The 16,380-nt window shown below is 39.8% G+C and overlaps 4 protein-coding genes across 6 annotated transcripts; 3 read left to right on the top strand and 1 right to left on the bottom strand.

The window, feature by feature from the left end:
- Positions 1–490: 490 nt before the first annotated feature.
- enkd1 (enkurin domain containing 1) lies at positions 491–3,608 on the top strand. Its single transcript, XM_026321916.1, has 8 exons — positions 491–550; positions 1,043–1,133; positions 1,433–1,657; positions 1,803–1,975; positions 2,059–2,211; positions 2,372–2,514; positions 2,660–2,796; positions 2,907–3,608. The coding sequence occupies exons 2-8, from the start codon at positions 1,049–1,051 to the stop codon at positions 3,065–3,067; spliced, it is 1,077 nt and encodes a 358-aa protein (XP_026177701.1). The 5' UTR covers positions 491–550; positions 1,043–1,048; the 3' UTR covers positions 3,068–3,608.
- Positions 3,609–3,884: 276 nt separating this feature from the next.
- On the top strand, positions 3,885–9,600 carry polb (polymerase (DNA directed), beta). Of its 3 annotated transcripts, XM_026321213.2 has the most exons (15): positions 3,885–4,102; positions 4,436–4,493; positions 4,630–4,696; positions 5,238–5,312; positions 5,407–5,465; positions 5,688–5,737; positions 5,924–5,975; positions 6,106–6,160; positions 6,241–6,313; positions 6,409–6,479; positions 6,576–6,662; positions 6,800–6,867; positions 7,147–7,286; positions 7,410–7,518; positions 8,670–9,600. In XM_026321213.2, the coding sequence occupies exons 1-14, from the start codon at positions 4,042–4,044 to the stop codon at positions 7,502–7,504; spliced, it is 1,011 nt and encodes a 336-aa protein (XP_026176998.1). In that variant the 5' UTR covers positions 3,885–4,041; the 3' UTR covers positions 7,505–7,518; positions 8,670–9,600. The 3 variants fall into 3 exon arrangements, with proteins under 3 accessions (XP_026176998.1, XP_026176996.1, XP_026176999.1); XM_026321211.2 differs by lacking the exon at positions 8,670–9,600 and having other exon boundaries at positions 3,886–4,102; positions 7,410–8,501; XM_026321214.2 differs by lacking the exon at positions 8,670–9,600 and having other exon boundaries at positions 4,021–4,102; positions 4,638–4,696; positions 7,410–8,501.
- Positions 9,601–10,339: 739 nt separating this feature from the next.
- Positions 10,340–12,360, top strand: dynll1 (dynein, light chain, LC8-type 1). Its single transcript, XM_026321216.1, has 3 exons — positions 10,340–10,491; positions 11,260–11,397; positions 11,977–12,360. Exons 2-3 carry the CDS (start codon positions 11,266–11,268, stop codon positions 12,112–12,114), a joined length of 270 nt encoding a protein of 89 aa, XP_026177001.1. The 5' UTR covers positions 10,340–10,491; positions 11,260–11,265; the 3' UTR covers positions 12,115–12,360.
- A 366-nt stretch (positions 12,361–12,726) lies between these two features.
- Positions 12,727–15,551, bottom strand: rpl6 (ribosomal protein L6). The gene is made up of 6 exons (XM_026321215.1): positions 15,382–15,551; positions 15,176–15,274; positions 14,698–14,841; positions 13,361–13,409; positions 13,030–13,214; positions 12,727–12,916 (listed from the first exon to the last, which is right to left on the bottom strand). The coding sequence occupies exons 1-6, from the start codon at positions 15,526–15,528 to the stop codon at positions 12,764–12,766; spliced, it is 777 nt and encodes a 258-aa protein (XP_026177000.1). The 5' UTR covers positions 15,529–15,551; the 3' UTR covers positions 12,727–12,763.
- Between the last annotated feature and the right edge of the window lie 829 nt (positions 15,552–16,380).

Genomic DNA, 16,380 nt, shown 5'->3' on the forward strand with positions numbered 1-16,380 from the left:
CATTAAAATACAGCTTGAAAATTTGCAGTTTAAATTCAGTTCAATCACTGCACTGGCACAGGAATATACCTACAGTGCAATCACTGCAATGCCTGGATTTAATTATACATTTTTATTGTTTTACTGACATTGTGAAACAACAGTGGGTTTATTTTGGTGTAAAGAGACTCTTTCACCGCTTGAGGGCAATGACCTCCTGCTAAAGGGCATTTTGCACCCTATTATCTATTAGGTACATTGATCCTAGGTTGTATATATATATCGATACATCTTAATCTAAATTAGGATTATCAGCATATTTGAAACCTGAGTGTTGCAGTCGTTATGAATTAAAAATAATTAAGACAGCGCTCCGGGATTAAAAAAAAAATCAAAACATGGAAACACACCTGCTAGAATTAAAAACCGTCCTCTCCTATCTATTAGCTCTATTTCTATGTGCGGCTGCGCCGTTGCCATGGTGAAGAGTATTACAACAAGTAATTGGTAGTTCGGCGTCATCAGCGTGCGTGAGCGTAATCCTCAACAGATAAACAACACGATATTAAAGGTAAAGGAATTGATCATTGATTGATTTATGTAGCCTAATCTGTTCCGGTTGTTTGGTCGATGTACGGTAGCACATATTTTATTATATTTGTGTTTTTTAACCAGGAACTCATCGACACAGCCTGTGGATTAGCTCACTGTTAGCTAACTTTACATGCTACGCTAATTACTGAAAGCTATTGATGGACACAGAAAACTAATGTTAGCGAGCATTAGGGGTTTTATCGCCGTATTCATACTGACCACTGTATGTATTTAAACCTCAATGACTGTACTATACTACTACTACTACTATGAATGAATTATAGCTTGTTAGAAAGCTGTTTTATATAGAGAGTTATTGCCAAAGGAACCTGGATGCCTGCTATCTTGCTTGTCATTAAGTAACATCACCCAACAGTCAGCTTTTTAGTGTAGGAAAATGTGTATTTGTCTTTGAATCTGACTGTAGTTCTTAGCTCTTACTGCCATGTTTTGTTTGTACATTTTACAGCTTCAGATGTGTGAGGGGCCTTCATCAATATCTGGGCCGATCCCCCCCGACCCTTCCCTCTTCCCTCAGTACTACAAAAGACCAGCTTCAGGTTAGGCCTGTCACTGATTAAAATCAAAATTAAACAAAATTTATGTGCATGGGTGGTTATGTAGGGCAATATCTACCTCCCTATCAATATCTATCTATGTATGAGATAGTTGCTTCCATTAGTTGGATATCACAGCAACAAGACTTGAATTTTGGAAAAACAAGTTGGTGAATAAATGAGGTCCTTGATCCACCATAACAGAAACTGCTGGTAACATCTTATCCCTTGACCACATAGAAAGTATTGTTCATTAAATAGTGGCCTTGAGTTATACTGTTTAGTTTTTTTTTCTGCTCCAGCCCGTGGTCGTTTGGAGGGAAACCATGATGCGACTTTGACCCTGCTCTCAGGGCCACTTGCTCCAGATCCTGTGTTGTACCCTGGCTGCTACAGTGCCCGTACACCAGCACACCCTCCTCGTATTGGCTTTAATGCCACACATATTCTGGAACGAGGGCAGAGAGGGGTAGTTGGGGAGCTACTTAAACTAGATGGTGTTTCTATCACCCCTATTCCCAAACAGAGTAAGTGACGCTGATTTTTTTTCTGTAAGACATGTTTCTTCTTATTTCTTTATTTCTGAGTTGTTATAGCAGGGTGGGGATGTTAAATGAGCACAGTAACCACATAGAAAACTAGAAGGTAATTAAGACACATTGGCTTTTTTAGAGCAGCGAGTGCACGACTTTGGTAAAGAGAATGTGCGTCGGCTCCGGGAGATCCAGAGACGCTGCAAAGAGAAAGAGGCTGAGAAAGCACAGTCTCGTCCGGTTCCAGTCAGAGCCCTTTGGACCTCCTCTAAATACCAGAATGTCTCATCCAGGGTGATGGGCCAGCTACAGGTAAGAAGTATGTCAGCAAAAGATGAAAGTTCTAGAGTTAATGTTTATTTTGGATCACTTTCAATTCATTCTCTGTCATACAGGTTTCAAGTCCAGCTGTTAAGCCACAGTGTCAAAACTTTCTTAAGGCCCACTCAAAAGCTGGAACCCCTGCTCCAACAAGACCACAATCTAAAACATCTATGACTATGCAACCCCTGAACTCCTGCAACTCTACACATGAGCAGGACTTGAAAGTGAGAGAATTGCCAATAACTGATTCTTTATTTATTGGTTACATGATCAGACATGTCTCCAAAATGATTTATTAAACAACATGAACATACATGTTTCTGCCTTGGATACGTATCTGCCATATTTACTTTTTTTTCCATACTGTATTGTATTTGGATACAGTTACAGGTGCAGGGAGAAACCATAGACTTCATAAAACATAATGCCCAGGCTGCAAGAAAAACTGTGCTTCGTCGGTCCCAGTCACTGACAAACCTAAGAGATAAGCCTGTCCCCAGTGCAGTAAAAGGACAGGTTCCTCAGTAGTGAGTATTCATTATTCTATGGGTTATTTATTAATTCCTCATCAACTTGGCAAAGGTAGCAAATTTAGTAAACATACACATCTCTGCACCACTTTCACAGCTGTTGCATTTTTCTTTTTTCACTCTCTTTTTACTAACCAATCAGTATTGAGGCAAGGAAGGAACAGTGGCGCAAAGAGGAGGCGGAGCGGAGGAGAAATGCACCCGATCCTACAGTCCCACCAGGTCACACCCTGATGCCTGACAGTGAGAGACTGGAGACACTGAAGTCCCTCAAAGAGAGTAAGCTCCTGTTGCTTTATGTCTCTGCATGAAAAATAAATTTATTTAAAGTAATAAATGTACCGTGAATATTTGCTTGTCTAATTCTGTTGTTGCAATATTTTCTCCAGCCCACCGATCCCTGGTGACTGAGCTGCTATCACTCCCTCTCAAAGCTGACAATCTCAGTATTCGCTCACATCGGGCTCACCTTGATTGCAGGCTTTCTGAAACTGAGGAAGCTATTAAAGTATTCTCCAGGGACAAAGTGTATGTAAAAATAGATTCCTAATATACAAGAAGGAAGTGAGGAAGGAAGGAGGAAGAAGAGGAGATGGTCCTGTAAATCTGCTGCTTTACTAAGATTAATTTTAATGTGGTCATTGCATTATGTAAAATAACACCAAACCTCAGGTCAGCCACTGAGGTTCGTAAATATCAGCTATATAAACAAAGTTTTCTCTTTTGTCTTGAAGATGAACTGTGAACTGTAAAAATTAGCTTTTTGAGCATTGAGTATTTAATGTGATGTGATTTGTTTTATGTTTGTGCAAAATTAGCTGTTTTATGTCTATTATTGAGTGAAGTTATTGTGTATGTATGTTTTTACATTTTTGGCTATTACAGCATGGAATGTATGAAGTTGAGTCAGGAAGGGCATCAGGCCCTGGAAACTCACCAAGAAATGACTTAGCGCTGCGTACTATGTAAATACACTTTGCCAGTTGCACTAATTTTGGAAATGGATCACCTACTTATTTTTAACATGTAGTCAGTCCTGTTCCAGTCTTCTAATGACAGATACAGGGAACTGTGTTAGTGTTACAACTGAGAACTGAGCCGTCACATGTTACCGTGTCCTTTCTCCTCTTTTAAGTCATTATCTACTTCACTTCAACGTTTAATAATAAATTCAGCAATGAATTCAACACGTTCTCAACAGTAACATGTTGTGAGGTAACGTCTTATTGACGCGATGTTAATTCCTGTTGCTTGTTTTTGGCATTTCTTCGACTGCACGTGTCTGTTAAACGTGGTCACAACATGGTCTAACCTTGGACGGCAGGAGAGTGGACGGCTGTGCGTGTGCGTATGACGTGTCACGTTAGCTATCTATGACGCGGTACGTACACCCCTTCGACGTCCTTTGGTCATTGTTCAGAGTGCTAAAGGCTAACAAGGAACATAAACACATCTGAAGTTTTCATCCTTATATTTAAGACCCTGTGGATTCCGACAGACACTTGAGAGCCCGCGAAATCCACAATGAGCAAGAGGAAAGCACCGCAGGAATCTTTAAATGAGGGAATAACTGACTTTCTTGTCGGTACGTGCAGACAAATCCAGCGGCTGAGCTTAGCATTAGCTAGCATTAGCTAGCATGAGTGCTGTATGATATTTGAATAAACATACCTGGTAAACTATACAGTAACTCCGCACAAGTAACATCAATTGGTTAAGATGTCGTCAATAACGCCGTTTTTTTTTCTCGTATTTGAAAATCCTAGTTGAGATAACGTCAAAACCTGCTGATGGTCACTGTCTTGTCATTTAAATGTTTTCTGCTTTGACCTGAGTTGGCATTTCTCAAAACTAACGGGAATACTCTGCGGCACTGTGAGGCCAATATAAAGTCATGCTGTCTTACTTCTGTTTGCAGAACTGGCCAATTACGAGAAAAATGTCAACAGGGCAATACACAAATACAATGCGTACAGGTAAACTCTGAAGCCTCAGCAGTGACTTGTTTAACAATGAGTGTTATACTGTTCGTGCAAAAAAATTCAATTGAAACGTTTTAATGCCTTATTGTTTCGCTTTTTCCCAATCATGTCTCTTGTGCTGTGTGGTTAGGAAAGCAGCATCTACCATCGCCAAGTATCCTCATAAGATCAGAAGTGGTGAAGAGGCCAAGAAGCTGGTACTTGCACTAAATATACTAAAACATTACTGAATGTTGGACACTCAGTACATATGTGTAGATCTGATGATAATGGTGCAGATGTAAGATGCAAATGGTACAGGTGCACATTACAGACTTCAGGCAAAGCAATGCATTGCCCAGGACTGCTATCCTGCCTTCCTGGAGGTTATGATGCTCAATGTTTTTAGTTGAAGACACTGCTGTGGATAGATTGGTCAGTATCATTCTGTGTGCTTTTCAACAAATTTTTATGTTTATGTGTCTTATGAACTTGCACCATGACCTTGCAGACATGGATATATACATTCCTGTGCTGAACCTGACCAGAATAGATGACTTGATGTTTACTCCTTATAGACAGTTTATTTCAATGTGATGATGCCTGGAAACCTGAAATGAATGCATCATTATTGTCTTTACCTGTGATACCCTCTACTTTTGACTTCAAATGTTTGTCAACAGCTTCTCTCCACATCTTACATCACCACTTCAAATCACACTACATGGGATCCTCATGTTTGCTTTCACATTTCAACAGGATGGTGTTGGAGCTAAAATAGCAGAAAAGATTGACGAGTTCCTGCAAACTGGGAAGCTAAGAAAACTGGAAAAGGTGATTCTTATGGTTGTTTCCACAATGTTTGAGTATTTAATTATAGCTTCGTTTTAACACATTACTGATGTACTATTCTTACCTGTCCCTCTAGATTCGAAATGATGACACTAGTTCTTCCATAAATCTACTCACCAGAGTTACCGGAATTGGGTATGTCTAATGTTTTACTAATCCAAATTGGGTTTTACCATATCTTTTAACGTTTTAAATGCGTTATCAGCGAAGTCCTTTGTGAGTAATAAAAATGCATTGTGTCACCAATCCATTTGCCATTTCTAAGTAATGCGGAAATGTTTTGAGATGTATTTGTTCATGTAGATTTACTGTATGTGCTTCATGTAACAAACTGTAGCTTTTGCATCTCAAATTTAGTCCTGCTGCTGCCAGGAAGTTTTTTGAAGAAGGGGTGAAGACGTTAGAAGGTTTGTTTAGCTCTTACATTACAGTGGTTCTCAAATTTAGTTTAGGCTAATCTTGGTATTGTTTTGCATGACATCACAGTGTATTTGATATCATGCATATTGCATGCGCCGTAACATTTAGCACAAGGTAGCTTTTTAGTACTTAAAAAGAGCAATATTCTCAGTTATTTCCTGCTGTATTTTTAGATTTGAAAAAGATCGAACACAAGCTAAATCATCATCAACAGATTGGACTCAAGTAAGTCTGTCTGAATGCTTTTTCTAAATGTGTAATTCAGCACCATCACAATAAACTCTTGAAAAATTAATAATTATAATATATTTAAAGGCTTTCACCACTAATACATGGTTTATTTTGCTGCCTTAAGATACTTTGAGGAATTTGAAAAAAGGATTCCACGTACTGAAATGGAAAAGATGGAGGTGAGCATGTATATTTTTCTGGTATCTCCAAATTTGTTTTATTTTAAGTTTTCTCATTGTGTACTGATGCTTTTGTTTAGGTGCTGATTATTGGAGAGTTGAAGGAAGTTGACACAGAATATATTGGAACAATTTGTGGAAGCTACAGGAGAGGTAAACTTTACCTTTAACATAATTATCAAGAATCTTTAGTTTGTGAAAGAAATTCAGTCTCTGTTAATTATATTGATTGACACAATAATTTGTAGGTGCTGCATCGAGTGGTGATATTGATATTTTACTTACCCACCCACACTACACCTCTCAGACTGAGAAGCAGGTAAATCTTTCTTTTGTATTTACTGGTGTTCTCATTAACTGAAAATAATTTCATCATTTTACAGTTCTGTTTAATTGCCACTATTTTCTGTTCTAGCCCAAGCTCCTCCATGCTGTGGTGGACCATTTGGAATCCATTGGGTTTGTTACCGACACTCTGTCCAAAGGAGACACCAAGTTCATGGTGAGACCTGCACTTTGTCTTGAGTGCGCAGCTGTATGAATTTAATGCTGTAATCGATAATGCAGTTAGTACAGTCACTAAACCCAACCCATAAAACACATGACTATGGTCACATTGTTCTGGATCTTGTTTTCTAGGGAGTCTGTCAGCTGCAGCAGAGTGATGAAGATGAAGAAGAATATCTTCACAGGCGTATTGATATTAGGTAACCAGCTTTACATTGCTCTCAAGACAATTAGGCACACACTTAAGCTAAACATTATGGATTGAGTGGACAGATTGTGTTACCACAACTTTCTTAGCCAGGTTATACGAGTGTTGTTTTTGTTCACTGAGGGGTCAAATCTGATCTGCCTACTAAAGGTCCAGTGCATATATTTGGATAAATCTTAAAATAAGTAAAGAAGCCACCTTGTGTTTTTTTACAGTATTCCTCTAAAAAAAAAAATCTTGTCTCTGACAGCTCATTCCTCATTTCTTCCAGGTTAATTCCCAAAGATCAGTACTACTGTGGAGTTCTCTATTTCACTGGAAGTGATATCTTCAACAAGAATATGAGAACTCATGCTCTGGAGAAGGGCTTCACTCTTAATGAATACACCATACGACCACTTGGGGTTACTGGTGAGTTTCATTCAAGTATGACATACAAACCATCTGCACATTCAGCCCTGTGTAACGTCTTTCATTAGTCAGTAACCAGACAAATTTTCATCGACGGTATTTTTCTGTGTGGCTCTGGTGTAGGTGTGGCAGGGGAGCCTCTGTTGGTGGACAGTGAGAGAGACATCTTTGATTACATCCAGTACAAATACAGAGAACCGAAGGATCGCAGCGAGTGAAGTTACAGTTACATGTGTATTTGACACTGCAGTTTTCCTGCAAACAAGATCAGAAGCATGTTTACAAGCGAGTGTGTGTCCGTATTTTATATACCATTCAACTATGTTATTAATTTAAAAACACTGTGAAGGTCATTTTAATTTTTATTTTAGCTTTTTTTTCTGTCTGAAGTTTCAATCATCTCCATCACTGAAATTTTTATTTAAACACACATGCTCTGTGCAACAGATTGTTACAGTTTTTTTTACCTTAGGTTTAATTCTCTATGATCATGTATATTTGTGAAGGCTTTGCTCTCCATTTTAGGGACTTTTTCAAATTAAGCTCGACAGTAATTTATTTTTACTTTATATTCATATGCCAAAAAAGGATTATATCGCAATCTAAAATGAACAATCATTTGTTACAGTTGTTATTAACAATGGACAGTGAGGTCACTGTGATAGTGGTCCCCATTACAGGCATGCAGACAACAGCCTTGCTGCTACATTTTGTTTTTATATCTTATTCACCATGGAAATGTAAAATTGTCATTTAATCCTGTAGTATTTCCCCTCCCTTCCAGTTTCTGAAAAAAAAAAATAGAAAGGAGAAATGTATTGATGCAAAAAATAGTCTTTGTTAATTTGTTCTTGGTCTGCTTGTGGACACTAATTTGGAGCAAGTGATGCATTGTGTGAATATGACTGCTGTATTGGCAAACTAGCATCTGTTGTATGTGTGGAAATTTGAGGGAAGTGAATTATTGTACTGTATCTTTAGTACTTTTCAGGTTGGGTTTTGGAAAGCAGTAGATATGTAACCGAAATACTGCTGCATTGTACTGTGGTAATATAGATTTTAATCTGTAACCTACAATCTAAATGTTAGGATTAGTTTTGGAGGTGGGTTGCAAATATTTCAAAAAAATATTTATGATGAAAAATAGTTGGCTGTTAACATTTGTTGTTAACATTGTTTGTAAGAGTGAAATAAATGGGGAAAACAAAATCCAAATACCCATTTTCACTTAGTGTTTATATTCACTGTGGTCTTAATATACAAACATTCCCATCCCAAGAAAATGTTGCAGCAGGATGGAAAATGTTTTTCAGAAATTTTCAAATTCAAATTTTAAGTGGCACGTTTTCCCACCATAACGTACTTTCTCTTTTAACTGCATAGAACATTATGGTCATGGAGCGCTGGACCAGCTCTATACCCTCTCCAGGGTGCTCAAGGGTTCATGGGAGTTTGCCTAACCAGTTCATGTGCTTTGTGGACTTGGAGGAGGCATTTGACCGTGTCCCTCGTGGCATCCTGTGGGAGGTGCTCTGGGAGTATGAGGTCCAGGGCCTTCTGCTACGGACTGTCCGGTCTCTGTATGAACAAAGTGGGAGCTTAGTTCGCATTGCCGGCAGTAAGGCAGACCTGTTCCTAGTGCATGTTGGACTGGGTTCTGTTCATTATTTTTATGGACAGAATTTTTAGGCGCAGCCAGGGGCCAGTGTGGGACTGCGCTTTGCAGATAACGATGTCCTGTAGGCTTCAGCCAGGACCTTCAGTGTGCAATGGGGCAGTTTGCAGCCCAGCAAAGCTGCTGGAATGAGAATCAGCACCTCCATGTACGAGGCCATGGTTCTCAACTGGAAAACAGTGGTTTGCACTCTGCAGGTTGGAGGAAAGATCCTGCCTCAAGTGGAGGAGTTTAAGTATCTGTGGGTCTTGTTCACCAGTGACGGAGGAATGGAACGGGAGATTGACAGACAGATCGGTGCATTGGCAGCAGCAATGCGGTTGATGTACTGGTCTTTCGTGGGGAAGAAGGAGATGAGTTGAAAGGCAAAACTCTCGATTTACCGGTTACTCTACATTCCTACTCTCACCTATGGTCATGACTGAAAGGACAAGATCATCGGTACAAGTGGCCAATATGAGCTTCCTTCGCATGGTGTCCGGGCGCTCCCTTAGAGACAGGGTGAGGAGCTCGGTCACCCAGGAGGAGCTGCTCCTCCACGTCGAGAAGAGCCAGCTGAGGTCACTCAGGCATCTCTACCGGATGCCCCCTGGGTATGTCCCACCAGGAGGAGGCCAGAAAACCCAGGACATGTTGGAGGGACTCCGTCTCTAGGCTGGCCTGGGAATGGCTCTGTATTCCCCCGGAACAGCTGGAGGAAGTGTCTAGGGAGAAGGGAAACCGGGCATCTCTACTTATACCACTGCCCCCGTGACCCGGCCCCAGATGAACGAAAGAAGATGGATGGATGGATGGAGGGATGGAGAACATTATTTGGTGAGGTATGTAGTGCTAGGCACGTAGGGTGCAAACCATATTGTAAAAATATATTGTGTGTATTGGTGTTTTAAGCAGTATCACATTTGGCAAAAACTTTTAACTGCTAATGTTTGATTCAGGAGTATACCAGTGTCCAAGTATATTAAATTAATTATAAATTATATTAAATTTCCACCCACAACTATTAAAAAAAAAAAAAAGTTCAAATTATGGCTTTCTTACTTTACAGCGTCTAAAAATAATTTTCATTGCTCAAGCCTATAGACTACAATATCAGGCTTTTTATACAGGAGTTTTAAAATATCTTATGAGTGAAGTTATATATTATTATTTAGTGCATATTGTTAATTATTAATATTATTTCTTTATACCATATATTTTTGTAACAAATTTGCTTTGTGTTAATTTTACAATTTTATTTATAGAAAGTTATTGAAAGGACAGATTTACAATGGTTGCCCCGGCAACGAGTTTGTCGCAAGGCATGATGGTTTGAAATAAAATGCAGGCACAAGCACCAAAAAGATAGCCCTCAATCATCCAATGACAGTAGGTCTTGTATTCATATCAGCCAATGGGAACACGCTAAGGTAGCAGTCTCTCACTGCTACACACCCACACTACTTTTTGTGTCAGCTACTCCGCGGGAGTTGTCACTACAGGAGCTGTCGTCTCTTTAAACTAGACAAACAGTTTACGGGAGATCTGAAGGTAAATTGAAGAATTTCACATGCAGAAAATGATAGAATATTTAATTTATGCTCTTTTAAGTATTATCAAAACCTACCAACATCTGTGCCTGCTAATAGACGGTGTTTTGTTCATTTTGTGGGATGAATGACCAGCTAGTTATCGTGCTTCAGCGTTAGCCAACTAGCTAGCGACTCATTGTCGCCGAAAATCCATGTGGCGTGGAGCTGCTAGCAAACCCTTCCTCCTTTGACATCTTATTTGAGATAATATAAAGTCCTGTTTGTGACAGATGCTAGCTGTATTGTTGAGTGATGTGTTTATTTTGGTGCCCTGCATGTTGAGGCAAATGAAGCATGCTTTATTTTTTTTGCTGCTATTTCCTGTTAACTTAAGCAGTTGCAACAGAGTGCTTTTCGTTTTGTAGCCGCACATTTCCATCGTTTTTGCGAAACCTCGGTCAAATTTGAAACGATAATGCTAAATGTCTTGCGTATCCATAGAAACTACGCAGGGCGCGCATCCAGTGAGCTTGCCGCTGATGGAAGTTGTTATGCAACACTTGTAGAAATGTCTAGTTTAAATATCATGTGTCAGTTATTATGTAATGATAGCTTCGCACTAACTAGCTGTTTTGTTTTTTTTATTCTTTACTGCTTGACTAAAGCTGTGCATACACTTCAATTTAAACCAGTCGACGGTGCGAGTTTTAGTGTGTGTGTGTGTGTGTGCGTGTGCGCCAATGAGCCAGTGAAATGATGAATTTTCCGCTATGTTTTGGTTTCCCAGGAAACCATGTCTGACAGAAAGGCAGTGATCAAAAATGCCGACATGTCGGAGGACATGCAGCAGGACGCCGTGGAGTGTGCCACACAGGCCCTGGAGAAGTACAACATCGAGAAAGACATCGCTGCATACATCAAAAAGGTAAAAGCATAAGTAAAAAAGAAAAACAGCTAGTGCATCAGGCGTCTTTCCTCAGTTTACTTCACGAAATAGGTTGTCACAGCGTGAGACTTTAACTTAATGACTTGTGCGCAAAAATGTGGTGTGCGTTATATTGACCGCTTATGTGACTAAGCATCCTGTGCATCCAGTCACTCATTGTTACAAACCCAGCCTGGTATTTGCTCCACTTTTCCTGAGGAAACCCGTTCCTCTTGATCTGAGCTTCTTAAGCCACATTCTCACGTTTGGATGTTCAGGGTGCCGCCCTCCATAGCGGTGCTCCTGCTTGGTGTGTGGAGGGACGCACCTCCCTACACCAAGGGTATTTTTGTAATCAGTTGATGGTGACAAAATTGGCTACGTTTATGTTGTGCATATTTGCAAATCCAGCCAAGAGATACACCCAGAAAATTGATGATTTTCACTCTTTTACTACTACTAACATCTATATTTTGTTAAGCTTTGTATTTGTTCAGCGACATAATTATTTTATTCTCATCTCTAAACACAGTTGTCCTCAAATGCCTGACTAACACCATGTGTCATTGCCCCACACAGGAGTTTGACAAGAAGTATAACCCAACCTGGCACTGCATTGTTGGGAGGAACTTCGGCAGCTACGTGACTCATGAGACCAAGCATTTTATTTACTTCTACTTGGGTCAGGTGGCCATTCTGCTGTTCAAGTCCGGTTGAGGGAATGCATTTTCTCCAAGCTAGCTGATCACACATACAGTACTGACTGACTCGACTAAGGCACGTATCATTCCTTGGCAAGGGGCCGTTGCCTTTTTCTGCGCTGCTTTCTACTTTATGTTTTTGAAGATCTAAAACCGTGGCCATGTTAAGAAGATGAAACACTTGTATTTATTTTTGTCTTGTCACATTAGACATGTCATTTTTTTAATTAAAGCATAGCTGTTAAGCTGTCTGGGTCCAATACCTGGTGTGGTCATTTCATTGCTTTATTACATTATTGTAATCCCATGTAACTAGATACTTGTCAGATACTGAGGCATTGTGAGATTGACTGTTACATAAACATGAAAACTATGAAGGTGTGAGTTACCATGGTAGTTAATGTCTATATTCCTCATGAGCATGACATTTTATAGCCCTCAGATTTAAATTTAATAATGGGGCCTATCAAGGAACAACCTTGAGCTCAATAAGTTCACGTGACTTGAGTGGAAACACTAAATATTATGTGACATTGCAGCAGCTTAAGCTTATGTGTACTAAAAAAAATCAGTTCAGAAACATCCAAGCTATCTCTATACAGCAATTAAGTACAAATTAGGCAAGAGATGGCATTAAGATGATGGTACTCTTTATTACAACACATTTAGAAAACCAGCTTGTGTGGGTAGACACCATTGGACAGGCAGAAGGAAGAGCGCAGGTACCCTTTCAACTGAGGTACCTTCTTGATGAGGGGCAGCAGCTGAGAGTCAACAGCCTTCTGATCCTCTTTCCTCTGCTCTGTCAGCTGGTACTTCTGTAAAACACAAGAAAAAAAGTCAGATACCAAATCTATGAGACTAAATCCCATATAAACTGCTTACATGTTTACAGTTGTATGTTCTGGGACAATATCTTAAGTTAGGTCACCTCTTTCTCTGTATCAAAGATCTCTCCCTCCTGGTGACGGGGCCTCCTCAGCTTCTTCTTCTTGAAGTAAGCATCATTCAGGGTTTTGGGGATCTTCATGCCAGAAATATCAATTTTGGTGTTGGTGGCAATGACAAACTTCTGGTGAGCCCTGCGCAGTGGAATTCTGTTCAAAGCAAGAGGGCCTAAAATATGCAAATGGAAATGCTTAATTATAGAAAAGCAGTAAAAACATTTATCAATTCACAGTGTTACTACTATAAATTCTGGATGTCACAAGAATGATAATACATGTCAAGTAGTTTTAACCAGCCACCAAAATAGTACATACCAGTGACGAGCAGGAGACCACTTGAGAGCTGCTTCAGGAAGACCACACGCTGGGGGGGGGAAAAAAAGTATATATATCACTATTTCCCAAAAACAACAAAAAAAAGTCATTTGTGCAACTTGGATAAGAGCTTATCAGTTACAATCCACCTTTGTTCCAAGCCATTTAACAGAAAAAAGATATTGACAACTGGGCTTTCTAGCAGCCGTTTTTGAAGCTTAGATATTATTTAGGTCAGCTACTGCTCAAAGTGTGTGTGGGCACACTTGCTGCCATAACTTGCCCATGTAGCGTTTAGGAGTGGGAGGAAGCGACAATGTCTGCAGTATTTGAGGGTGTATGATTACAATGATGTGCCCAGTATATTTCTTAAACCCACAATGTGTTCTTCACCAGAAAGGTTTCAAACAATATGGATACACCACTATTTTTTTTTTGACAATAGCTATAATTATGTTGCCAATTTATCTGTGACAGTTCAGGAAAATAGACAAGTTCACCCTGGGTGCAACCACATAAAAATAAAAACACTGTGCAGTGTCAGTCACTGTACTAGAAATTAGTGTAGTGCAAAACTGCAATAACTACCCATGAACTGTAATAGGCCATAACAAAGTTTGATCAAAAAAGTTTGATCTTGCAGACCATGAAAATGTTCCATTACCATGATAAAATTAGATAATCTATATTTTTAATACCTTAGAATTTCAAGTAGATTATATGGACTATAATTAGGAATTTCAATTTAGATAAAACAAATGTGTGCATTCACTCATAACGTTTACGTTACAAACATTCAATCCATCAGCTATAACTGCTTAAACTTCATAGGATCACAGGGAGGCTGCAACCAATCCAAGCTGACACTGGAGAAGAGGAGGGGTACACCCTGAACATGTCACCACTGTGTCAGGACTGAACACAGACAACCATGCACTTGCTACAGACATTTTAGAGTCTCCAATAAACCCTGTATGTTTAAGGACTGTGGGAAGAACATACAACTGACTTCCTCATATGTTGTCAACAGGAATAGATGTAGGCTTAGAGTGAGACCTCAAATTTCAATGGGAGAGAGATTATTTAGTTTGCATCCAGATCACAGCATACGCCTTTACAGATTACAATGACCTGGTCTTGTATATTATCTTAACGCCATCTTAAGGCACATTTGGTCAATTATATTAAAGATAAGAGAAATTATGCTGTTCAGTCCTACAAAACACAGAATCCTTTTTTTCTGGCCTTAAAGAACAGTATCCTTATAACTTCACTTATACTCTGTGTTATACAAGGGACATTACATATTCACATTATTATCAAGGCATATTTCTCACCTTTCCACGGTGGCGACCAGTGAGCAGAATGAGGACAGTTCCTGGGGTGATAGAGGTGCGCAGCTTTCTCTTGTGCTGGCTGAAGGGCTTCTTTCCATGGCTCTTCAGTTTACGAGGAACATCTTCTGTGGGGTAGTAGCGGGGCTACAGTAGAAGCACACGAAAACAAGTCACTTTTTTTAATTCTAGGTGTGATGCAGGTGACACAGACATAGCAGAAATACATGGGTTCCTTTTAACTTTACAATATATCCTATTATAATGCCAGCAAAATTCAAAAGCACGTACAAAGCAGGTGTTGGCAAATTAGCCTGGAAAACAATATTAGTTGTTGCAGAACAACTGTGTGTGTGTGTGTGTGTATAGACTGAATATTCACTGCTGCTTTATAATAGTGATCAATAGTGATCCCTAAACAGTCTGCAAAATTTTATTCTCATATTTTGAATTGTTCCTCTTTTCTCCACAAATCACTCACCATCTTGCGCAGCTTGACCACACGAGTGCCTCCATTCTTGTCTCCTCCAACAGTCTTGACGACAGTAGCTTTTGGCCTGACCTTAACCTTTTTCTCCATCTGAAACAAGAACCAAATTGTTATCAAAGCAAGACACAGTCAACAAATGACATGCATACAGCTTCTTTTATTATTCATTTTGTAGAGTCTCACTAATGTGCACTCACCTTGGTCTCAGTCATCTTGGTCTTCCTCTTGTACATGGCCCTACGAGCGTACATAGCAGAACGGGAGTAGCGGCCAATGCCCCGGGCCAGAACCGGGTTCCGGCTCCCATGCTTCTTCTTGGCAGACTTTTTATCTCCCTCTGCCATCTGACACAAGGTAAAGTAAATGTTAGAACATCAACTTAAACAACGTCATGTGACGCTGAATAAGACTATAAACAGTATCCCAGACTGGACCATGCATTGTATGCTGTTACTATGACTCTGGTATCAACTAAAGAACAGCCTAGTATTAATGACAACCGAACACTTTTAAACAAACAGCGTCCATAATCTAATTACACAACATGTTTGTAAGCTGCAAAAAAAGAACAAAAAACTACACACTAGTATGAAATTAGTTTGACTGACACAGACCCGCCGCCAATGCACAAGAGGCATGACAAGCAGCGTTAGCTAACGTTAGCCCTTAGCAACACTGTACTGTGCCGGCGCTTTACCAATCAAGCAGCTACTTTTATTCTGAAATGACGATTTAGTGTTTTATGTAGTTTACAGTCTGGCAGCGGATTATCGTGTTAACTGCATAAAAGCCAAACGAACGACAACTCGGCTTTATTAGCCAGTTAGCTGACGTTAAAGACATCACGAAGGCTAGCCGGAGGCCTACGACTACCAGTACCAAAAGTGTTCATCATTACAGGAACACGACGGATAAATCATGACAATAACGATGTCTACCGCATCGTCTAAATACACGGATTCGTATCGTCACACTTAGAGACTTTCATTTTTATTCTGTAAAACAGATGAAAGCAGATTTGATTCCTACAGGAACACGAAGGCAAGGCTATCTTACCTTTGCTATGAAAAAAAGACCGACATCCGGGGACGTTACGGATATAAGGACGCTGCGCGATGACGTTGACGTCATGGCGTCGCGTTTTAAGGGTGTGCTGGTCCTTGTAGTCCTAAATATATTTTTCCTTTATTCTCACT

The sequence above is a fragment of the Mastacembelus armatus genome, chromosome 9 (assembly GCF_900324485.2).
Source record: "Mastacembelus armatus chromosome 9, fMasArm1.2, whole genome shotgun sequence".
Lineage (NCBI taxonomy): Eukaryota > Metazoa > Chordata > Actinopteri > Synbranchiformes > Mastacembelidae > Mastacembelus > Mastacembelus armatus.